This window comes from Pelodiscus sinensis, chromosome 9 (assembly GCF_049634645.1).
Source record: "Pelodiscus sinensis isolate JC-2024 chromosome 9, ASM4963464v1, whole genome shotgun sequence".
NCBI classification, from domain to species: domain Eukaryota; kingdom Metazoa; phylum Chordata; order Testudines; family Trionychidae; genus Pelodiscus; species Pelodiscus sinensis.
This window is the reverse complement of record NC_134719.1, coordinates 39,679,258-39,698,198: the sequence shown is the minus strand read 5'-3', so window position 1 is coordinate 39,698,198 and position 18,941 is coordinate 39,679,258. Positions and strand designations below refer to the sequence as shown.

At 47.8% G+C, this 18,941-nt stretch overlaps 1 protein-coding gene across 1 annotated transcript in view; it reads right to left on the bottom strand.

Annotated features, from left to right (window-relative positions):
- The window catches only part of LOC102450245 (putative oxidoreductase ZK1290.5), a 107,193-nt gene that overhangs the window by 29,942 nt on the left and 58,310 nt on the right, over positions 1-18,941 (bottom strand). Inside the window, 1 exon segment of the mRNA XM_075936618.1 lies at positions 8,545-8,646. Coding sequence (XP_075792733.1) covers positions 8,545-8,646 — 102 coding nt within the window.

The following is an 18,941-nucleotide window of genomic DNA, read 5'->3' as shown; positions in this document are numbered from 1 at the left end:
TTAGCTAATGGCTTTCTGCCCTGCCCCACCAACAAATTAGGCACAGGCTAGCATAGTCAGCTCCAATCTGCTTTGCCTGCTGGCTCTGGCTTTTATACTTAGCACTCTATCACAGGCTATGTCTACACTGACAAGGTATGGTGACAAAAGTGCTGTCAACATGTAAAAGTAGCCAAAAGTGAAAACTGGTCAAACCAGTTTTTCTGTCTCACATTGCTAGCACCTGGTCAACAGACAGCGCAAAGCAATGTGGGTAAGCATCTCACAGTGCGGTGTTGTGGGACAGCAGAGCTGCTCTGTGAGCTCTCTAGGCTGAGGAATTTCAGAACACCACAGCAGTCTCTCCAGCCCAATCTTGTCAGGGAACATCTAGATACTATTGTAATGCAAATGATAAATTAGAATAATCCTTAATATAGGTTTACTGTAAGTGAGCTCAATAAAAATAATTTAACATTTGTCAGGTGATTCACATGAAAGTGTACACAAACAGGACATTGCAATAAACCATTAAACAGAGAGGGCCGAGGGCTCATTTTTGCATTTAGAATAAAACATGTTACAAAAAAAACCCAATTGCTGCAAAACATGACAAAAGAGCACTGATATTTCTGTTAGTTTAGATCAGGGGTCTCCAAACTACGGCCCGCGGGCCGGATGCGGCCCGCGAGGCCCTCTCATCCGGCCCGTGGAGACCTTTTTGTCTGGCCCCACCTTCTTCCGCGTGCCGGCGACATTATCCCTGAGCTTGAGTCCGAGCATTGGTGTCAGAGGGAGAAACGGATTCGCAGGCGGCTGCGCGAGGCCCCAGCGCGCGCACGGGACAGCAGGTAGCCCAGGTCAGGGACGGCTCCGCGTGCCGCTTGGCCGGGCGGGCGAAAAAGGGGGGTCTCGAAGGCGGGCTCTGGATCAGACCCGGCGGCAGAGGATCGCGGGAGGCTGGACGGAGGGGAGGAAACCCGACGGTGGTTTCTCAGGGGCTAGGAGCGAGGGGCTACTTCTCCGGGGGCGGGGCTGAGGAGCTGGTGCCCATTGCAGGAGGCGGTCTGGTTGCTGTGGCACAGCCTCTGGGTGACGCTGTGCCGTGCCTAGCGCGCTGCCCTGGTCCCTGCAGTGCGCCCTGAAGAAACATCCCTCTCCCTTCCATGTCTGGTCTCTCTCATCCACAACCCAGAGCAGCACCGCCCTGCCGGGTATCAGTCTGTGGGAGCGTTGGGCACTGCTTTCCAACTTCCTTTACCAAGTGATAACGTGTCTGCTTTCAAACCAGCTTTTCCCATTAAAATGCATGCCCCTTGTTCCATGGGGCTATGTTACAAATTGTCACCTCATTCCCTGCATGATAGGAGAGCGATCACATCTCTTCAAGTGTGAGTGTCTTAGGCTGAACATATTGCCAGGATTATGTTGCTTACAATTTTCATCACATTGCGCAGGTGGAAATGAGTTCTCAGCAGTTTCCCCGTTCTGGAGCCCCTCCTGCAGGACTAGGACAAGCACCACCCCCAATTTCAAACAGTGATTTCTAAAGCCAGAAATGTCTGCTATTTTGGCATCCAGGAAACAATTTCACCATTCACACTAATACAGGTGTTCATGTGTAGTGTATCAATGTGTTATTAAATAATAACTGAATAAAATAATATTAAATAAATAATTAAAACAACATCCATGTTTTGATTGTTTTTTATTTGGACCTCAAGTGTGTAGTCGGCCCCCGAACTGCTGTTTGATAGTTAATGCGGCCCTCGGGCAGAAAAGTTTGGAGACCCCTGGTTTAGATTAATTCTCTGAACTATATCACAATTCTAGATTCAGACCACAGTAAGTCAAATATGTCAGTTGCTTATTTTGAAAATGAATGTCTATGGTTTTGTTCATACTGCAGTTTATTAAAGGCTAATTTCCAAACATTAACTTAAAAAATGTGACTGTTATATTTTCTTTCCTGCATAGCATCATCCTGCTGTCTTATCTGATCAACAGGGTGTGGTGCAGTTGACATCCTCCTAAACCACAGACTATGGAGGCATGTGAAAATCTGTTTGATCATGCTTGACTGGTCTGGTTTTTAAAAAAAGAGTGCCATATTCTTTATCTGCCTGTGTAAAAAAGAACATTGCTAATCTAAATCTGAAAAAGGCCCTGTGCTGTCCTTCAAAGTTAGTCACTTGCTTTTCATGACTAAAGGTGCAAGGTGAACACTTATACACACTTCATATAGATCTAAATTCACACTCCAAATGTGTGTGCGCCTGTATACTGACATCACTCCACTTTTAGGACAGAAATCGTTGAGTATATGGGAATGATCAAGGTTCTTTAGGTTCTAGCAATGAAAATGTAGATATTAAATTAAAAGAGATGCACTATCCTCACTAACTGAATTTTGCATTGCCTATACTACACAAAACAGCCATAATGTTTACTCAGCCTGTTGTTCTACTTTGGAAAACTGACAGACATAGGAAGGAAAGATGCTGGCTGCACTGATCTAATCACACAGAAATAAAAAGGCAAGTTATCCAGAAAGGGTTAAAGATTTCTATCCTTAATTGGGCAAAACATTACTGTTGGATAGGATACAGAGACCCTAATCTCCACTATGGGCAGCTAGGTTTAAACAATCTCTACTAGTTTATGAGATGGTTTTAGAGTTAAAGTATGGAGATAACATGAGAATTAAAACAAAACAAAACAAAAATTCCTGGGTCCTGCTCTTTTTAAAAAATGCACTTCACTCTTGTTCATATTGGAGTTTATTAAAGACTAATTTCCAGTAATTGTACTAAACTCACCAATGAGGTGTTTAATGGAACAGATGCTGTTCCCGCTGCAAACACCACATTACTGAGCATTTAACAATGTCCATCTTCAAGTACTGTCCTGCTGATGCTATCATGGGCGGCCTGTACATAGGCACACTCAAGAAATGTGGTCAGCTGATGAAAACTTGCTCATCCTACATAAGATACCCCTCTCCATTGCCTTCTCACATGTACCATTGGGGAGAACCCCTTACGCGTCTTTAATGAAGAAATTCCCAACTTCATCTCTCAAGTATCACTGCAAAAACAGAACTACCCCTCCTTTCACAAGTGTTAGCAGCGGAGTGTTGGAAAAATGTCTATCTGGGGAATTTCTAACGCACTCTAAGAATGAACAGCCTCTTGACACTTAAACTGAACTAAGTAGAAGTTATATCCACCATATATTTTAGAGAGTTTGTCGGTTTGATCAAGAACTGCTCTCCTAAAAGGCAAGAGCTAGAACCAGAAAATTCAGTATACAGCTTCCTCTTGTCATAACTTAAAGCAATACAAAGGTTTGGATGTGCCAGAAAAACAGGATGTTCCTGCAATGGGATTGTTTCCACAGGCTGTATCTCCCTTAACCAGGACTCCCTGGTCCAGCATGGACCACGGATTTTCCGGGACCACAGAGTCCAGGAAGAGGGAGGTCTGGTGGTGGGGCAGGAGCACCGTAAGGGGCACTGGCATCTCAGCTGGGAGGCCGTGTGTGTGTGTGTGTGTGTGTTGGGAGCGGGGGAGGACGGACGGCATGGCAGGGAGTTCTGGCCCCAGTGGAGCTTCCTGACCCCAGTGGCTAGAGAGCTCTAGCGTGGCTGTGACTGTGGACCTCCAGCCCCAGACAGGGAGTTCCGACCCCAGCAACAGCCAGGGAGCTCTGGCCTCATCCCTGGCCATGGACCTCTGGCTGCGTTCTGGCTCCAGCGGCTGGGGAACTCTGGCTTGGGCTACGGAGCTCCAGTCCCATCCTCAGAACTCCAGTCCCAGCTGTGGAGCCAGGCAGCTGAAGAGCTCTGCCCCAGATGCGCAGCTCTGGCCGTGGTGTTCCAACCCTGCTACTTCTGGGGCCAGAATTCCATAGCCAGAGAGCCCCAGGGGGGCTGAGGCAGCAGAAGGGACAGGAGCCCTAGGCCGGTGGCAGCACAGCCACAAGGGGAGGGACATTCTCTGGTTCAGCAAATCCCCTCGTTTGGGACCAGTCAGGTCCCCAAGGTGCTGGACCAGCAAGGTCCAACCTGTAATAAAGCCAAACAGAAAAAAAGACAGAATCACCAAATCAAATACCATCCTCGAGATTGACGTAAGTGAGCAAATGTTGAAAAGACTGAACCAAGTTGACCCAGAAAAATAGGATGAACGTGGAATAAGATTGCTTCTCAATAAACTTTACAGATAAGAAATAAAATGGAGAAATTTGGAGTAGTGCTCTCTTATGGCACAGGTAAATCAATGCTTACGGTTTAAAAACCAGACAAAAATGTTATTGGAAACCAAATCAAGAATATGCTTTTTGTTAAAACATGATAGGTGAATGATAGGAGTTTGTAGGGATGAAGGAAAAAAATACACTTGATGGAATTCACATTTCAAAAAATTGACTAAAAAACAAATGGAATTTTTTTAATCATCCTTGTTTTTAAGAAATCCAAAATAAAAATTAGCTTCATAAAAATAACTGTATTTTTTAAAAATGTAATCATGTACATAAAGCATGTACATTTAAAAAAAAAACTTTATTCAGTTAAGGACTTGAGCAATACCGGGTAAATCTGCTAGTATTCAATAAAATTACAATGAGACCCATGGGATCTGATCTCAAGCCTCTGTGTTGCCACTCTTCTCACCTACTATGTCACCAGCCTGGCTGTGGCTCTCACATCACGTATAGCTGGCGAAACAAGAAATTTTGTGTGTGTTGTAGAAGTGTTATCAGGAGCATGGTGGTCCCAATGCTAGTAGTCAGGCTGCTCTCAGACAACTGCTAAACATGCAAAGAGTCACTGTGTTAGCAGTAGACAAGACTTCTAACTCATTACCAGAAGTAAGAGTAGTTCGATACACCATCTCCATCTGCCACCAAACAGATCCTCCAATAGAAATGTTGCCAAAACTCAAGAGAATATTTGATTCAACAAACACATCTCTGAGTATGCTCTAAAGGCAGCCAAACCAGCATTCTGCTGAATTAGAGACAATAATTCCACAACTGAGAATGCCAAGACGCCAACCCACAGAAATTCAAATCACTGGACAGATACTAAGAGAACCCTAGCTGAAATCAGCTGTTGGAACAGGGAAATCAAGTCTCTTTAAACAGAGGCCTAACTGTAGAATAATTGTATATATATATTTTTTAGAAGTGCTCTTCTTTTGGAATACAGTACCAGTGATCCCTTGAATAAACAGGAAGCCTGCTCCAGACTGGTGCTCAGGAGATGTGAGATCTATTCTCAGCTCTTCCATGTATTTGCTAGGTGAATGGGGAAGAACTGGACTTTGAGTGCTCTGGGAGTGATAGAACTATAAATGACTGTCAGAAGTAATTTATACATAAAGATGCTAGAGACTAGGTGGAGCAGAAGACACCTGGCTGAGAAAATGAGACTGAGTGGCTGTTGCATTCCACTTTGCCAATAGTGGGTGCTCTGGTAAGGAAGTGCTATAATAGTGACAAAGAATATACAAAACAGATATTTACAAGTAGTTTAGTTCTGTATGTAAAGTGAGCTTGGTATATATTTTTCACTTTTCAAAAAGATTATTATCCATTTTTTTGTTGAAAAATTATAGCTATAGTTTTATGGGCCAAGGGTGTCAAATAAGTATTACTGGAAAGAGGAATTTCATCTTTCCCAGGTCTGTGAAATACAGATCTCATGCCTTCACTAGAGTCCGCTCCATGGACCAGAGAGACTGTTTTCCTTTCTAATGGAAATAAAATTTTATTTTTAATATATCTATAAACAGGGTAGGTTTGGTGCATGCAGGAGACATGCAAGGGACAATGAAGAAGAAAAAGGCGCATTCCTATTGGATTTGACCCTGTGCAGTACAGTGCTGGGTTCAGAGAGAAATTAGAAGAGAGAACAAGGTTTTAACATAGGACAAGTCCAACAGCAAGATTGCCTTGACATACACATAAACCTAGTTATCTTTTCTGCAATTTCACTGACTGACTGAGCTGGCTAATGGGTTCTTCGGGTAGCTTAAGCTATGTAGTTAACAGAAACTAGGACAAAACACATTTTGTTTTGAATTTTTTTTTTTTTTATAAAACTCAAAGACAATGAGGTTAGCCTTTGTTCATACATATTACCATACAGTCTTTAATATCATTAGCACATACTAGCTCTCAAATAATCTTACTACTGTGGCAAAGCCATGGCTGTGCCTATGGGTCCTGTGCTTCTGGAGGATAATGTTCAGCCTCAGAGTCTCCCTGTGTCCCACTACACGGCCTCTTTCTTTTTCTTTTTACTGGAGGCAGGGTTCACAGCATACTGAGTCATACTCATTACAGGCTAGTCCATAATATGGAGGTAAAATCCCTCTCTAGTCCCGGTCTCCCTATTCAGGGAGAAACTCTGAAGTGGTGTGGGAAGGACTGGGGGTAACCTGGGCCCACCCACTACTCCGGGTTCCACCCCAGGGACCCTAAGACAGCAGCAACAGATGGAGTTTGTTCTACTCCCTGTCTGGCAACTACTTCCCTGGGCCACTTCCCCAAACGACCCCTCCCAGTATTTTTCCTCTGGCACCTGTTCATCCTACACTCTCTTCCTGCCTTGCAGCTCCCAGCTCTCGCCAAAACTCCTCTCACTCTCAGCACTTTGGCTCCTTCCTGCATGACACCTAAGTAACAGAAGTGGAGCCCTTTTAAGCCAGTTGGCCCCAGGTGGTCTAATGAGCATGACTCTCTTTGCTCTGGAATGCTCCTAATTAACTCCAGGTGTTCTAACTGGCCTGATTGTCCAGACTGCTTTTGGAAAATTCCTGCTGCTTCTAGGCCAGCCTCAGTCAGTTTACTCAGGGAACAGAGACCTACTTAGTTTAAGGCTCATATATTTTTCTTCTAACACTCTTTTGTAACCCTCTGACCTGAGCCTGTCACACTATATATTTTAGAAATGTACATCTGTCTCTGTCTGTCCATCCTTCTGTAAGTCCATTTGTTCAAGAGCTCCTCCTAAATGGTAAGAGCTAGGAAGTATGCAGCTTCCTCTTATCCTAATTTAAAGTAAGGTAAAGGTTTGGTTGTGCCAGGATAATGGGATGAGCCTGGAATTCAACTGTTTCTCATAAAATAGAAAGAAAAGGGTGTGGCAGGAGAGAGTTATATTGTAGAATAAACACAGGGGGCAGCTAGGGGCCAGAGATGGGGACTGGGACAGATATAACCCTATTGGGCCAGCACTGGGGAGATATCAAACTTGTAAATGAAATTAAGTTCTGCAGCTTAATGGGTCCCTTAATGGATCTCAAAGTTACCATATTATGACAAGCCAATTTCAAAAACCAGCTTGAAAAGGAAGCTTCAGAACTTAATTTCATTTACAAGTAGGTTTAAACAAAGACCTTTACTGGATTACCTACTACATTCCACATCCTAATGACATAAAAAACCAAGGACTGGGTACATAAGAATACTCAGAACTCACTCTCTCTGCCTCCTTTAGCATGGACACTGACAATTTTATTCCCATTTTTTCTCTTCTTTTTCCCTCCCCATCCTCTCTCTTTCTCTATTTATTTTGTAACCTGGACCCCTTAACTCCATTCATCTGAAGAAGTGGGTTGTGACCATGACAGCTCATGATACAGCTACATTTTTTGTTAGTCTCCAAGGTGCTGCAGGACCATTCGTTGTTTTTAAAACATTTTCAGTTAAGGTATGTCTACACTTGATCCCTAGTTCATTTTTTGAGGAGTAACATTAGTTCGAACCAAGGGGTTTGATTCGAACTACCGCATCCTGGAGCGCACTTCCTGGTTTGAAGCAGATGTTGAGCAGAATAACGCGCAGGTGAGATTAAACTAATGAAGCGTGGGATATTTAAATCTCTGCTTCATTAGCAATTTCAGTCAGCTACATTTGCATCCCTAGCTCGAACTAGGCAGCAAGTGCAGACGTACCCTTAGAGACTAACATGGCTACCACTCTGAAGTTCCTTTCAAGGGGATGCTTTCAAAGTTAATTAACAACAACCCTACAACTTAATTTCTGTTCCTCATCCAAACAGCTTGCTAGAGTTGACCTTTTCTAAACCACAGTCAACAAAGATCCACCAACTACTGCAACTCTATGTAAAAGAGAAACAGCACCTTACATTTAAAAAAAAAAACTTCAAAGGGAAGTTAAATTAGATGGCATGGCTCTGAACTTATACAAATTGGAGCACAGCACAAAATATTCTGTTGTCTATATTCTATAGATCATCTCAAAAAATCATAGATAACAGAATTTACTTCTTCAAGACCACAATATGATATTTAAGCAGCAGCAAACTCTTTTTGTTTAATTTGGCAAATTGATAATATTATGTAGGGCTGGGATATATAAACTTGCACCAATGGGTTATGCACTCAAATTGCACAGAAAGACAATGGGATTTGTGTACCTAACTTTGTTGGGTACTTTAAAAAATCCTATTCTATCACAATGTTATTGGATTCCTGAACATTTAAATATGTTGCAGTCCCTCTTACAAACTGTGATTTTTCACAGTCCTCCTACCTTTCTCATATAATTCCTCCATGGCTCTCCAGGTTTCAGCTCGGACTTCACGATTACTTTTTCCAGGAACTTGTGCATCTGGCCAGTGTATCAAATAAAGATCTAAAAGGGAAACACAATAAATTTGAATAGAATAGAATATATAGCAGGAATGGGCAATAATTTTTAATGGGGGCCACTCGAAGATTTTGGTAAGTCGTCAAGGGCTGCACTTCAGTGGAATGGCAGGTGGGGTATAGAAAGGAGCTTAGGATAGAGAACTGGGATGCACAAGGGAGTGTGGGGTCTGAGAGGGAGTTTGCATGAAGGAGCGAGTTATTATTTGGGGCAGGGGAATAGGGTGCAGGGTCACGGAGGGGTAATTGTGTGCATAAAAGGATTCTGGCCTGAGGGTGGGGTGTAGGAAGGGGTGCAGGGTCTGGGAGGGGAGTTATGACCCGAAGGAGCTTGGGAGAGGGGATACAGAGGGTTTGAGTGGTAGCCTGGGGCAGTTAGTTGGTAGGGGAAAGAAGGTGAGGTGCCAGAGGCAGGCTCAGTCAGCAGCTCTGCAGGAACCTGAACCTCCCTGCCCGTGTGCTGCTCCACGTGGCTATGTTCCAGCACAGGGAGGAAAGGAGGAAGAGAGGGAATGGGGGTGGGAGAAGGGGCTTCATTTACTATCCTTGCCTTCAGCAAAATTTGTCATCTCCTATTAGCTGGAAACCAGCCAATGGGAGCTGAGGGATTTTGCTAGAAGGTGGGGACAGCGCGCGAAGCTTTCTCTTTTCTGCCCAGAGTGCATAGCAATTAGCTGCCTGTTGTTTAAAGTGGCTGTGGCTGCTCTGTAGTAAGGGTGCCAGGGAGGTGGCCATGGGCTGGCTCCGGTGGCTTGGAGGGCTGAATCCAGGCCACTAGCCACCTCTTGCCCAACCATGATATATAGCGAGTGATGCAGCAGAGCAGTTTAATGGCATTCTTCAAACCTTAGCTGTACTAAATCACTCCTAATCTATCTCTATCAAAAAGTTTTTGACTATTACTAATAGGGAGGTGAATGTGTACCAAAGTACATGGTTAACCAATGAGCATGGGTGTATCGATTAACCCATATGGTTACATGCAGCCCCCCCACTCCTGCACTGCTGCCACTGATACAGAACCACCTGCTCTCCTGCCCTGTCCTGCCACTCATACAGAGGCAGCAGCGCAGCGAGAGGGAATCAGGAGCTGGTATTTGCGGGGAGCTTGCTTTTAAGCTGGCTCTTACCTCCCTCCCCATTGCACGTAAATGTGTAACTGCTGAAAATTTCAGCACATATTTTAACATCCCTAATTAGTAAGTGACCAGTAAGTATACTTCCTTTCTTGATTTCATAAACAAAACCCTTTACTACTTTAGGCCCCAATGCTGAAAACATTCAATTAATATTATTTGTGTTACAGAAGCATCTAGGAGCCCCAGTCACAGATCAGGAATACACACCCATATGAATGGTGCTTAGCTTTGAACATTGAAATCTAAGGGTAGTACTCTAATACATATAATGCATAATAATAATGCTAAACTCACACCAACTCCAGTAGAAATTAACAAGAGGCTAAAAGAGTAGGATCAGATGTTTGTCTGATTATCACAGAAGTGCCCATCAGCCTCAATCCTGTGAGAGGTAAGAATACTCAACACCAATGGTGTTGCATTCTCACAGAAGGGGGCCTTTGATGCTCATTGAAAGAATACTACTGTTTATACATTTCTCTGGGAAATTACAGTACAATCATTTCTTCATGCTGTTATATACTAGAATTGGTAGCATTATGTGTTTCTAATGCAACTAGCCAATTAGCCCGTCATAAGACGGGATTTTCAGGTCTCTCCTCCACGTCGATCTTCTCTCCTGAGCCTCCGGTCTCTCGCTCTGTCTCTCTCTCTCTCTCCTCCTCCTACTGCCTCCCCCACTCTCTCTCAGCTCTCCTCCACCTCCTGCCTCTCACTTGGGGGACCATGGAGCCCAAATGGCCGTTTAGGCTACGCACTCCCCGTGCCTCATGCAGGGTACGGAGCCCAAACGGTCGCTTGTGCCGCTTGCTCCCACGCAGCAGCCTGGCTGAGCAGCGCAGAAGTCAGCCGAGCGCCATGGCGGGAGGCGAAGGGGGGCGGGGAGGTGACATTCGCAGCCAGAGGGTGGGGCCTGGAGCCGCTTTCACGCCACACGTCACCGCCCCGCCTCCCTTCCCCTCTCACTGTGGCACTCAGATGACTTCTGCGCTGCTCAGCCGGGCCACCACGGGGGAGCAAGCGGCTGTTTGGGCCCCGCACTCCCCATGCAGCACGGGCCGCCCAGAGGGAACAGCCAACATTTCAGGCAACAGCGCCCCCTAGAGGGAACAGCCAACATTTCAGGCAACAGCACCCCCCACAGGGAACAGCCAGCATTTCGGCGTTACAGACTCTCAGACACTGGGCTACTATTTATATGATGCTCTTTTACCATTACAGTAAGTTACAATTTTTTTATGCAGCACAATTTATATATATTCATTCTGTTAATCTTTCCATGAAATGAGGATTCATTTTTCCTTCGCAACTAATATTTAAAGCAGAAGAAATGACCCAAATTGGTACCATAGCTTTGTGTGCTGAAAAAAACTAAAATAAGAACGGGCATCAGATTTGTTTGCACCAGATCAGGTACACAGAACCTAGAACCCTGCCCTTTTACCAAAAATGACACATTTCCAAAACAATTTTAAAAAGGAATAATTTGTACATCCTGGCCAAATCTGACTCAAGACGGACAGCTGAAACTGTATTTAAGAACTAGCTAGAAATGTTTTAAAGGTAATGAGCAAACTCAGCTCCCTCTGAAATCAATGAGCAGCTGGATCATTGGCACTTTCAGAATTTGGAGTTTATCAATACCTTTGAAAAGGCATTTTATTTAGATTCTTAAATATGGATTCAAGAGCCTAATTTCAGGTACCCATATTGGCCATTGCCTTGTACTTCTAGTCTAGTGAAATCCAGGCTGCAGCTTATGAACTACATGTGGCTCATTAATGTGTGTCTGTGACTCTTTGCAGCACAAGATATTAAAACACTGTGGCTGCGTCTACACTGGCATGATTTTGCGCAAATACTTTTAATGCAAGAGTTTTTGCGTTAAAAGTATTTGCGCAAGAAAGCGTCTATACTGGTCTGGGACTCATCGTAAGAATGATGCGCTTTTGCGCAAAAGCGCGTCTACATTGGCGGGATGCTTTTGCACAAAAGCAGAAACCCGGAACCATGTTGAAGAGGGCAAAAAGGCAGCAGCCCTTTCCAGGGGCGGGGGCTGGAGCTCCTTTGAGACACGTGCTTAAAGGCATCTCCCCGGACAGCCGTTTCTCTCCTGCTGCGTGCTACAGGACCTCTTGCAGGGACTGACTGCCGTAGCAGTTCCATTTGTGGTTGCCCTCTGCCTTTTTGGACACCACTGCCTTGTGCCTTTAGTGCCTTTGGCTGATTTTTTTATCTTAGCTTGTTTCTTGTGCCATGGAGCCAGGGGTGGCTATGTGCCTACTCTGGCTCTTTCCGCCATTTTGGAGTGCCTGCAGCTGCTGCTCCAGGCTGCTGCAGTCCTCGTCCAGGACCTCAAGGCACAGGTCGCTCTGGACTCCCTCACCAGAAAGGCCATGGCGTCCCTGTGCCATCCTCACCCCAGCGTGGAGAAGCTATTGTGAAGACTGGACACCAGTACCGACTGGTAGGACCGGCTGGTCCTGAGGCAATGGGGCGACCAGCAATGGCTCCAGAACTTTCACATGCGAAAGCGGATGTTCCTGGAGCTGTGTGCCTGGCTCGCCCCTGCGCTCCAGAGAACCACCACCTGGCTGCGGGCACCCATCCCGGTGGACAAGATGGTCGCCATCGCAGTATGGAAGCTGGCCACCCTGGACAGCTACCAATCGGTGGCACACCAGTTCGGGGTGGGTGGATCGACCGTCGGTATGCAGGTAAGTCCCAGGGAGGGGGGGGGGAGAGTGCTGCACTCCATTCCCAGGGGCAGCCAAGACTCCAGGCTGGGTCACCCGGGGGTTTGGACCGTCCCTCCCTTGCACAGGCCTGCTGGTGGGAGGGGAACATGGGGCATGGGGGCCCTGGTGCGTGTGTGTGTGTGTGAGGACAGAGGACATCATGGGAAGGGGGGGGGACAAGGGAGCATGCACTCACCCTGCCTTATGTGATGTGTTTCCGTGTTTCTCTGCACCCTTCTGCAGGTTGTCCATGCCATCAATGACGTCCTGCTCCCAAGTCTCATCCGCCTGCGCGACATGGAGGCTACAGTGGCCGGCTTTGCTGCCCTCGGATTCCCCAACTGTGGGGGAGCCCTGGATGCAACCCACATCCCTGCCCATGCCCCGGAGCATCGAGAGGCCCATTTCATAAACAGAAAGGGGTACTTCTCAATTTTACTCCAGGACCTCATAGACCACCGTGGCCGCTTACTGGACATTTATGCGGGCTGGTCCGGCAGGGCACATGATGCCTGCATCCTACGCAACTCCAGCCTATTTGGCAGGCTGGAGGCAGGCACTTACTTCCCCCAGCAGGAATTTACTGTCAGGGATGTGCCCATGCCCACATGTGTTGTGGGGGACACGGCCTACCCCCTGCTGCCCTGGCTAATGCGGCCCTACATGGGGCGGCCGGACCACAACTGGGCCCGGTTCAACGACCGCCTCAACCGGGCCCGCAACCAAGTGGAGTGCGCCTTCAGGCATCTGAAAGCCCGGTTCCGTATTTTGCTCACACGTCTGGAGATGGGTGAGCAGAATGTCCCGGAGGTAGTGACCGCGTGCTGTGTGCACCACAATGTCATGGAGCGGAGGGGGGAGGCCTTCCTCCCGGCATGGATGGTAGGCGAGGGCCAAGCCTACGATCAGCCCCGCACAGCTGCCATCCGCCAGGTGCACCACGATGGGGTGTGCATCCAGGAGGCCCTGACTGAGATGTTCTCCCAGGCCCCACAGTAGGGTTGCCTCTGTCTCCCTTTACATCTCCCTCCCATCCCCTACCCTTCCCTCCTCCCCTCCCCTTACCTCCCAATAAACAACAACACAGTTTGTTTGTTTTTAACACAAAGTTGGAACTTTTTATTTACAATGGGGAGGAGGGAGATGTAGGATAGGAAGGGGGGAGGCTCTTACCTGGGAGGGGGAGGAGACTCTTAACTGGGGGGGCGGGAAGCTACTGCTGGGAGGGGTGGCCACTGTGACTGCTTCTGCAGGGGTGGACTTGCACATGGGGGTGAGGCCGCATTGGGGCAGGCAGCACGGGAAGGTGGGCAGGAGGGGCAGGAGCAGGAGCAGCAGGGGCAGGAGGGGCCATTACAGGGGCAGGAAGGGACATTGTAGGAGCAGGAGGCATTGCTATGGGAGGGATGGTGGGTGCATGGGGCAAGGCCATGCCATAATGAATGGCATGGCCAATGTGTGCGGTGAGGGTGGAGATGGCATCTGCCATGAGCACGCACTGGGCCTGGAAGGGGCTCCTGGCCTCCTGGTGTCACTGCAGTTCTGCCTCCACCCGATGCGTGATGGCTGCCTCCACCCGTTCGACGGCCTGCACGTGGCGCCAAAGGAGCTGGTCCCGCCGCCGGACCCGCCACCTTGGTGGTTGGGCGGCTGGGGGTGCTGCCACTGGCACTGCCACAGGGCTGGAAGGTCCCCTGCTTCTGCTTGGTCCCACTGCAGGGAACAGAAGAAAGGATGAGTCAGTCAGGCAGCCCGGCCACTGTCCCCACACCCCATGCCCTCCACCCCTGAGTCCAGGTGACACCACAGTTGTGTGGCTTGGGCCCACTCGGTTAACCCCCTCCCACTCGTGTTGTATGTTTGCATACAGGACCACCTCTGCAGTAGGGTCCTCCTCCATGTATTGTAACCACTGGTCTGTGTCCTGGCCCCTTGGGGGGTGGGAGGGCGTGTGTGTTGTGTTAACCTGTGGAACTCCCTGCCGATTGAGGCTGTGAGGCTTTGGGCTAATCAATGGTGTTTGACGGGGAGCGAGATGAATCCCCACACAGTGCCTGGGAGCACATATGGCAGACGTGGTCTGGGCTCTCAGATCCCCATCACGTGGGATGTCTCCTGGATGGAGCCAGGAGAGTGACTGCGGAGTGTACCATCCTTCCAGCAAAACTCAGGTGGCCCTAGGGCCGGCCCGAGCACTTCCCCTCTCCCCCTCCCGCTAGCCCTCACACACTGTAACCCAGGGACATGTGTGGCCGCAGTGGGGACTTCCCTCAGGGGGCCAGCCAAGAACCGGGAGCAGGCGAGGGGTTCAGTGGGGGCCACGCTCACAGGGCTGTGATGCTGCAGTTTTCCCAGGAGCAGCTAGCTGTGTCTCACAGCCAGGCATGGAACAGTGTGCCATTCTGCGTGATGCACCCTCGCGGAGGTATGGGCTCTGGCCTGAGCCCCTGGTGTCCTGGCTGGTTCCAGCTGGCATCCACCCTTCCCCCCTGGTCCCGCCAGATGTGTGAGAGCAGCACGGTCCTAGGCATGCCCTGGAGCTGCCTGCCGCGTCCACATGACGCTCGGTCTCCAGGCTGCACGTGGTTGCACGTGCTGCATACTGCTGATGCTACACAGCATGCAGCTCACGCGGCCTGAGTGACGCGCTTTCCCCCTTCCCCCTCCGGGCGCCTGGCTCCCCCCTGCCCTTGTGAGTGGAAAGTGCAACACTCACCGGTGGATCCTTCCCCGGCTTCCGAGGACACACGGAAGATATTGGGGCTGCCAGAGAGGGCCTCTGCGTGGAAGGTCCCGGTGCTGGCCTCGTCCCTCCGACCCGCTGGCTGGCTCTTCTTCCTCCCCCACCTCACTGGTCCTGGTGACGAGGGGGCGCCTGCAGGTGTCCAGAGGGATGGATGGTCCCTGGGGTAGTGCCTGGCCCAGGATGCGGTGAAGTCACTGGTAGTGGGGGCAGGTGTCGCTCCTGCCCCCTGGCCCGGACATAGCCCAGGCGCAGCTCTTTGACCTTAGCCCAGACTTGCTCGAGGGTCCAGGCTGGATGTCCCTGGTGGGAGAGCGTGTGGGCCATGCGGTCAAAGATATCCACATTGTGGCAACGGGAGCGGGTATCGTGAAGGGCCTCCTCTTCTTCCCATAGGTCCAGGAGGGCCTCCAGCTCCCTCACGGACCAGGATGGGGCCCTCCATTTTCTGCCCCTTGGGGCCTCCTGCGCTGGCAGTGCGGGTGGCTGTTCCCCCCCTGGAGCTGCCATCCTGCTCTGGTGCCTTTTGGGGACGGCAGGAGCCGCGTGGCACAGCTCTGAGCAGAGGCAGCAGAAAGGCTTCTGCCTCGTGGCCTCTGCTGGCTGCGTCTGCCTTTAAGGGGTCTCGGGTTACCGGGAAGTCTGGAGCTGCCGGCAGGTACGGAGCGTCCAAGCGGCCAGTAGGGCTTTTTTCTGTTTAGATTGCTTTTGCGCAAAATGTCTTGGCTACCTGTCTACACTGGCCTCTTGCGCAAGAACGCTTATTCCTGAGCGGGAGCATCAGAGTATTTGCCCAAGAAGCACTGATTTCGTACATTACAAAGTCTGTGTTCTTGTGCAAATACTCACGGCCAGTGTAGACAGGCGGCAAGATTTTGCACAAAAGCACTTGCTTTTGCACAAAATCTTACCAATGTACACACAGCTTGTGTGATTTAATTATTAACCAATCTAAGAGTACATCTACACTTGCTCCCTATCTCAAGATAAGGATGCAAATGTAGTGTACCGAAATTGCTAATGAAGCGTGGGATTGAATTATCCTGTGCTTAATTAGCATAATCATGCCCGGGCCCCATTTTGAAATCCCATTATTGCGAAATAAAATGCCCCGTGTAGCAGCATTATTTCGAGAGAAAACCATTCTCTCGAAATAACGCTGCTACACAGAGCGTTTTATTTTGCAATAACACTATTTCAAAACGGCTCCCGGATTAGATTAAGCTAATTAAGCGCTGGATATTTAAATCCCACGCTTCCTTAGCAATTTCAGTACACTACATTTGCATCCCTATCTCGAGATAGGGAGCAAGTGTAGACGTACCCTAAGTTATTAACCAATCAAGAGTGACTACAGGGCTCTGGGAGTACGGGTGAAGGAGTTCAGAGCGCAGGTGGTATTCTCTTTGATCCTTCCTGTTGAAGGTAGGGGCCGGGGCCGGGGCAGAGACAGCTGCATCCTGGAGGTGAATGCCTGGCTGCGAGAGTGGTGTTGCCAGGAGGGCTTTGGCTTCCTCGACCACGGGATGCTTTTCCAGGAAGGACTGCTAGGCAGAGATGGCGTTCACCTTTTGAGGAGGGGGAAGACCCTATTTGGACACAGACTGGCTAACCTAGTGAGGAGGGCTTTAAACTAGGTTTGACAGGGACAGGTAAGCAAAGCCTACAGGTAAGTGGAGAACATGGAGACCTGGGAGATGGGTCGGAAATGGCAGGGAGTGTGGGTTATAATGGCAGAGAGAATGGAGGGTCAGGGCAAAACTGGGAGGCAAGGTCAAATCAGTATCTTAGATGCCTATATACAAATGCGAGAAGTATAGGTAATAAGCAGAAAGAACTGGAAGTGCTAATAAGTACAATTATGACATTGTTGGCATCACAGAAACTTGGTGGGATAATACACACGATTGGAATGTTTGTATGGAAGGGTACGGCTTGCTCAGGAAGGATAGACAGGGAAAAAAGGGAGGAGGTGTTGCCTTATATATTAAAAATGGACACACTTGGAGTGAGGTGGAGATGGACATAGGAGACGGAAGTGTTGAGAGTCTCTGGGTTAGGCTAAAAGGGGTTAAAAACAGGGGTGATGTCATACTAGGAGTCTACTACAGGCCACCTACCCAGGTGGAAGAAGTGGATGAGGCTTTTTTTAAACAACTAACAATATCATCAAAAGCCCAAGATTTGGTGGTGATAGGGGACTTCAACTATCCAGATATATGTTGGAAAAATAACACAGCGGGGCACAGACTATCCAATAAGTTCTTGGACTGCATTGGAGACAACTTTTTATTTCAGAAGATTGAAAAAGCTTCTAGGGGGGAAGCTGTTCTAGATTTGATCCTAACAAATAGGGAGGAACTGGTTGAAAATTTGAAAGTGGAAGGCAGCTTGGGTGAAAGTGATCATGAAATCATAGAGCTCACAATTCTAAGGAAGGGTAGAAGGGAGAACAGCAAAATAGAGACAATAGATTTCGGGAAGGCGGATTTTGGTAAGCTCAGAGAGCTGATAGGTAAGATCCCATGGGAACTGAGACTGAGAGAAAAAAACAACTGAGGAGAGCTGGCAGTTTTTCAAAGGGACATTGTTAAGGGCCCAAAAACAAGCTATTCCGCTGCATCGGAAAGATAGAAAATATGGCAAAAGACTGCCTTGGCTTAACTACGAGATCTTGCATGATCTAAAAATAAAAAAAGGAGTCTCATAAAAAATGGAAAGTAGGACAAATTACAAAGAATTAATATAGGAAAACAACACAGGAATGCAGGGGCAAGATTAGAAAGGCAAAGGCACAAAATGAGCTCAAACTAGCTACAGGAATAAAGGGAAACAAGAAGACTTTTTATAAATACATTAGAAGCAAGAGGAAGACCAAGGGTAGGCCCACTGGTCAGTGAGGAGGGAGAAACAGTAACAGGAAACTTGGAAATGGCAGAGATGCTTAATGACTTCTTTGTTTCGGTCTTCATGAAGAAGTCTGAAGGAATGCAGAACATAGTGAATGGTAGTGGGAATGGAGGAGGTTTAGAAGATAAAATAAAAAAAGAACAAGTTAAAAATCACCTAGAAAAGTTAGATGCCTGCAAGTCACCAGGGCCTGATGAAATGCATCCTAGAATACTCAAGGAGCTGAAAGAGGAGGTATCCAAGCCTCTAGCTATCATCTTTGGAAAATCATGGGAGACAGGAGAGATTCCAGAAGACTGGAAAGGGGCAAATATAGTGCCCATTTATAAAAAGGGAAAGAAGAACAACCCAGGAAACTACAGACCAGTTCGTTTAACTTCTGTGCCAGAGAAGATAATGGAGCAAGTAATTAAGGAAATCATCTGTAAACACTTGGAAGGTGGCAAGGTGATTGGGAACAGCTAGCATGGATTTGTAAAGAATAAATCATGTCAAACCAACCTGATAGCTTTCTTTGATAGGATAACGAGTCTTGTGGATAAGGGAGAAGCGGTGGATGTGGTATACCTAGACTTTAGTAAGGCGTTTGATACGGTCTTGCATGATGTTCTTATCAATAAACTAGGCAAATACAACTTAGATGGGGCTACTATAAGATGGGTGCATAACTGGCTGGAAAACCATACTCAGAGAGTAGTTATTAATGGTTCAGAATCTTGCTGGAAAGGTATTACAAGTGAAGTTCTGCAGG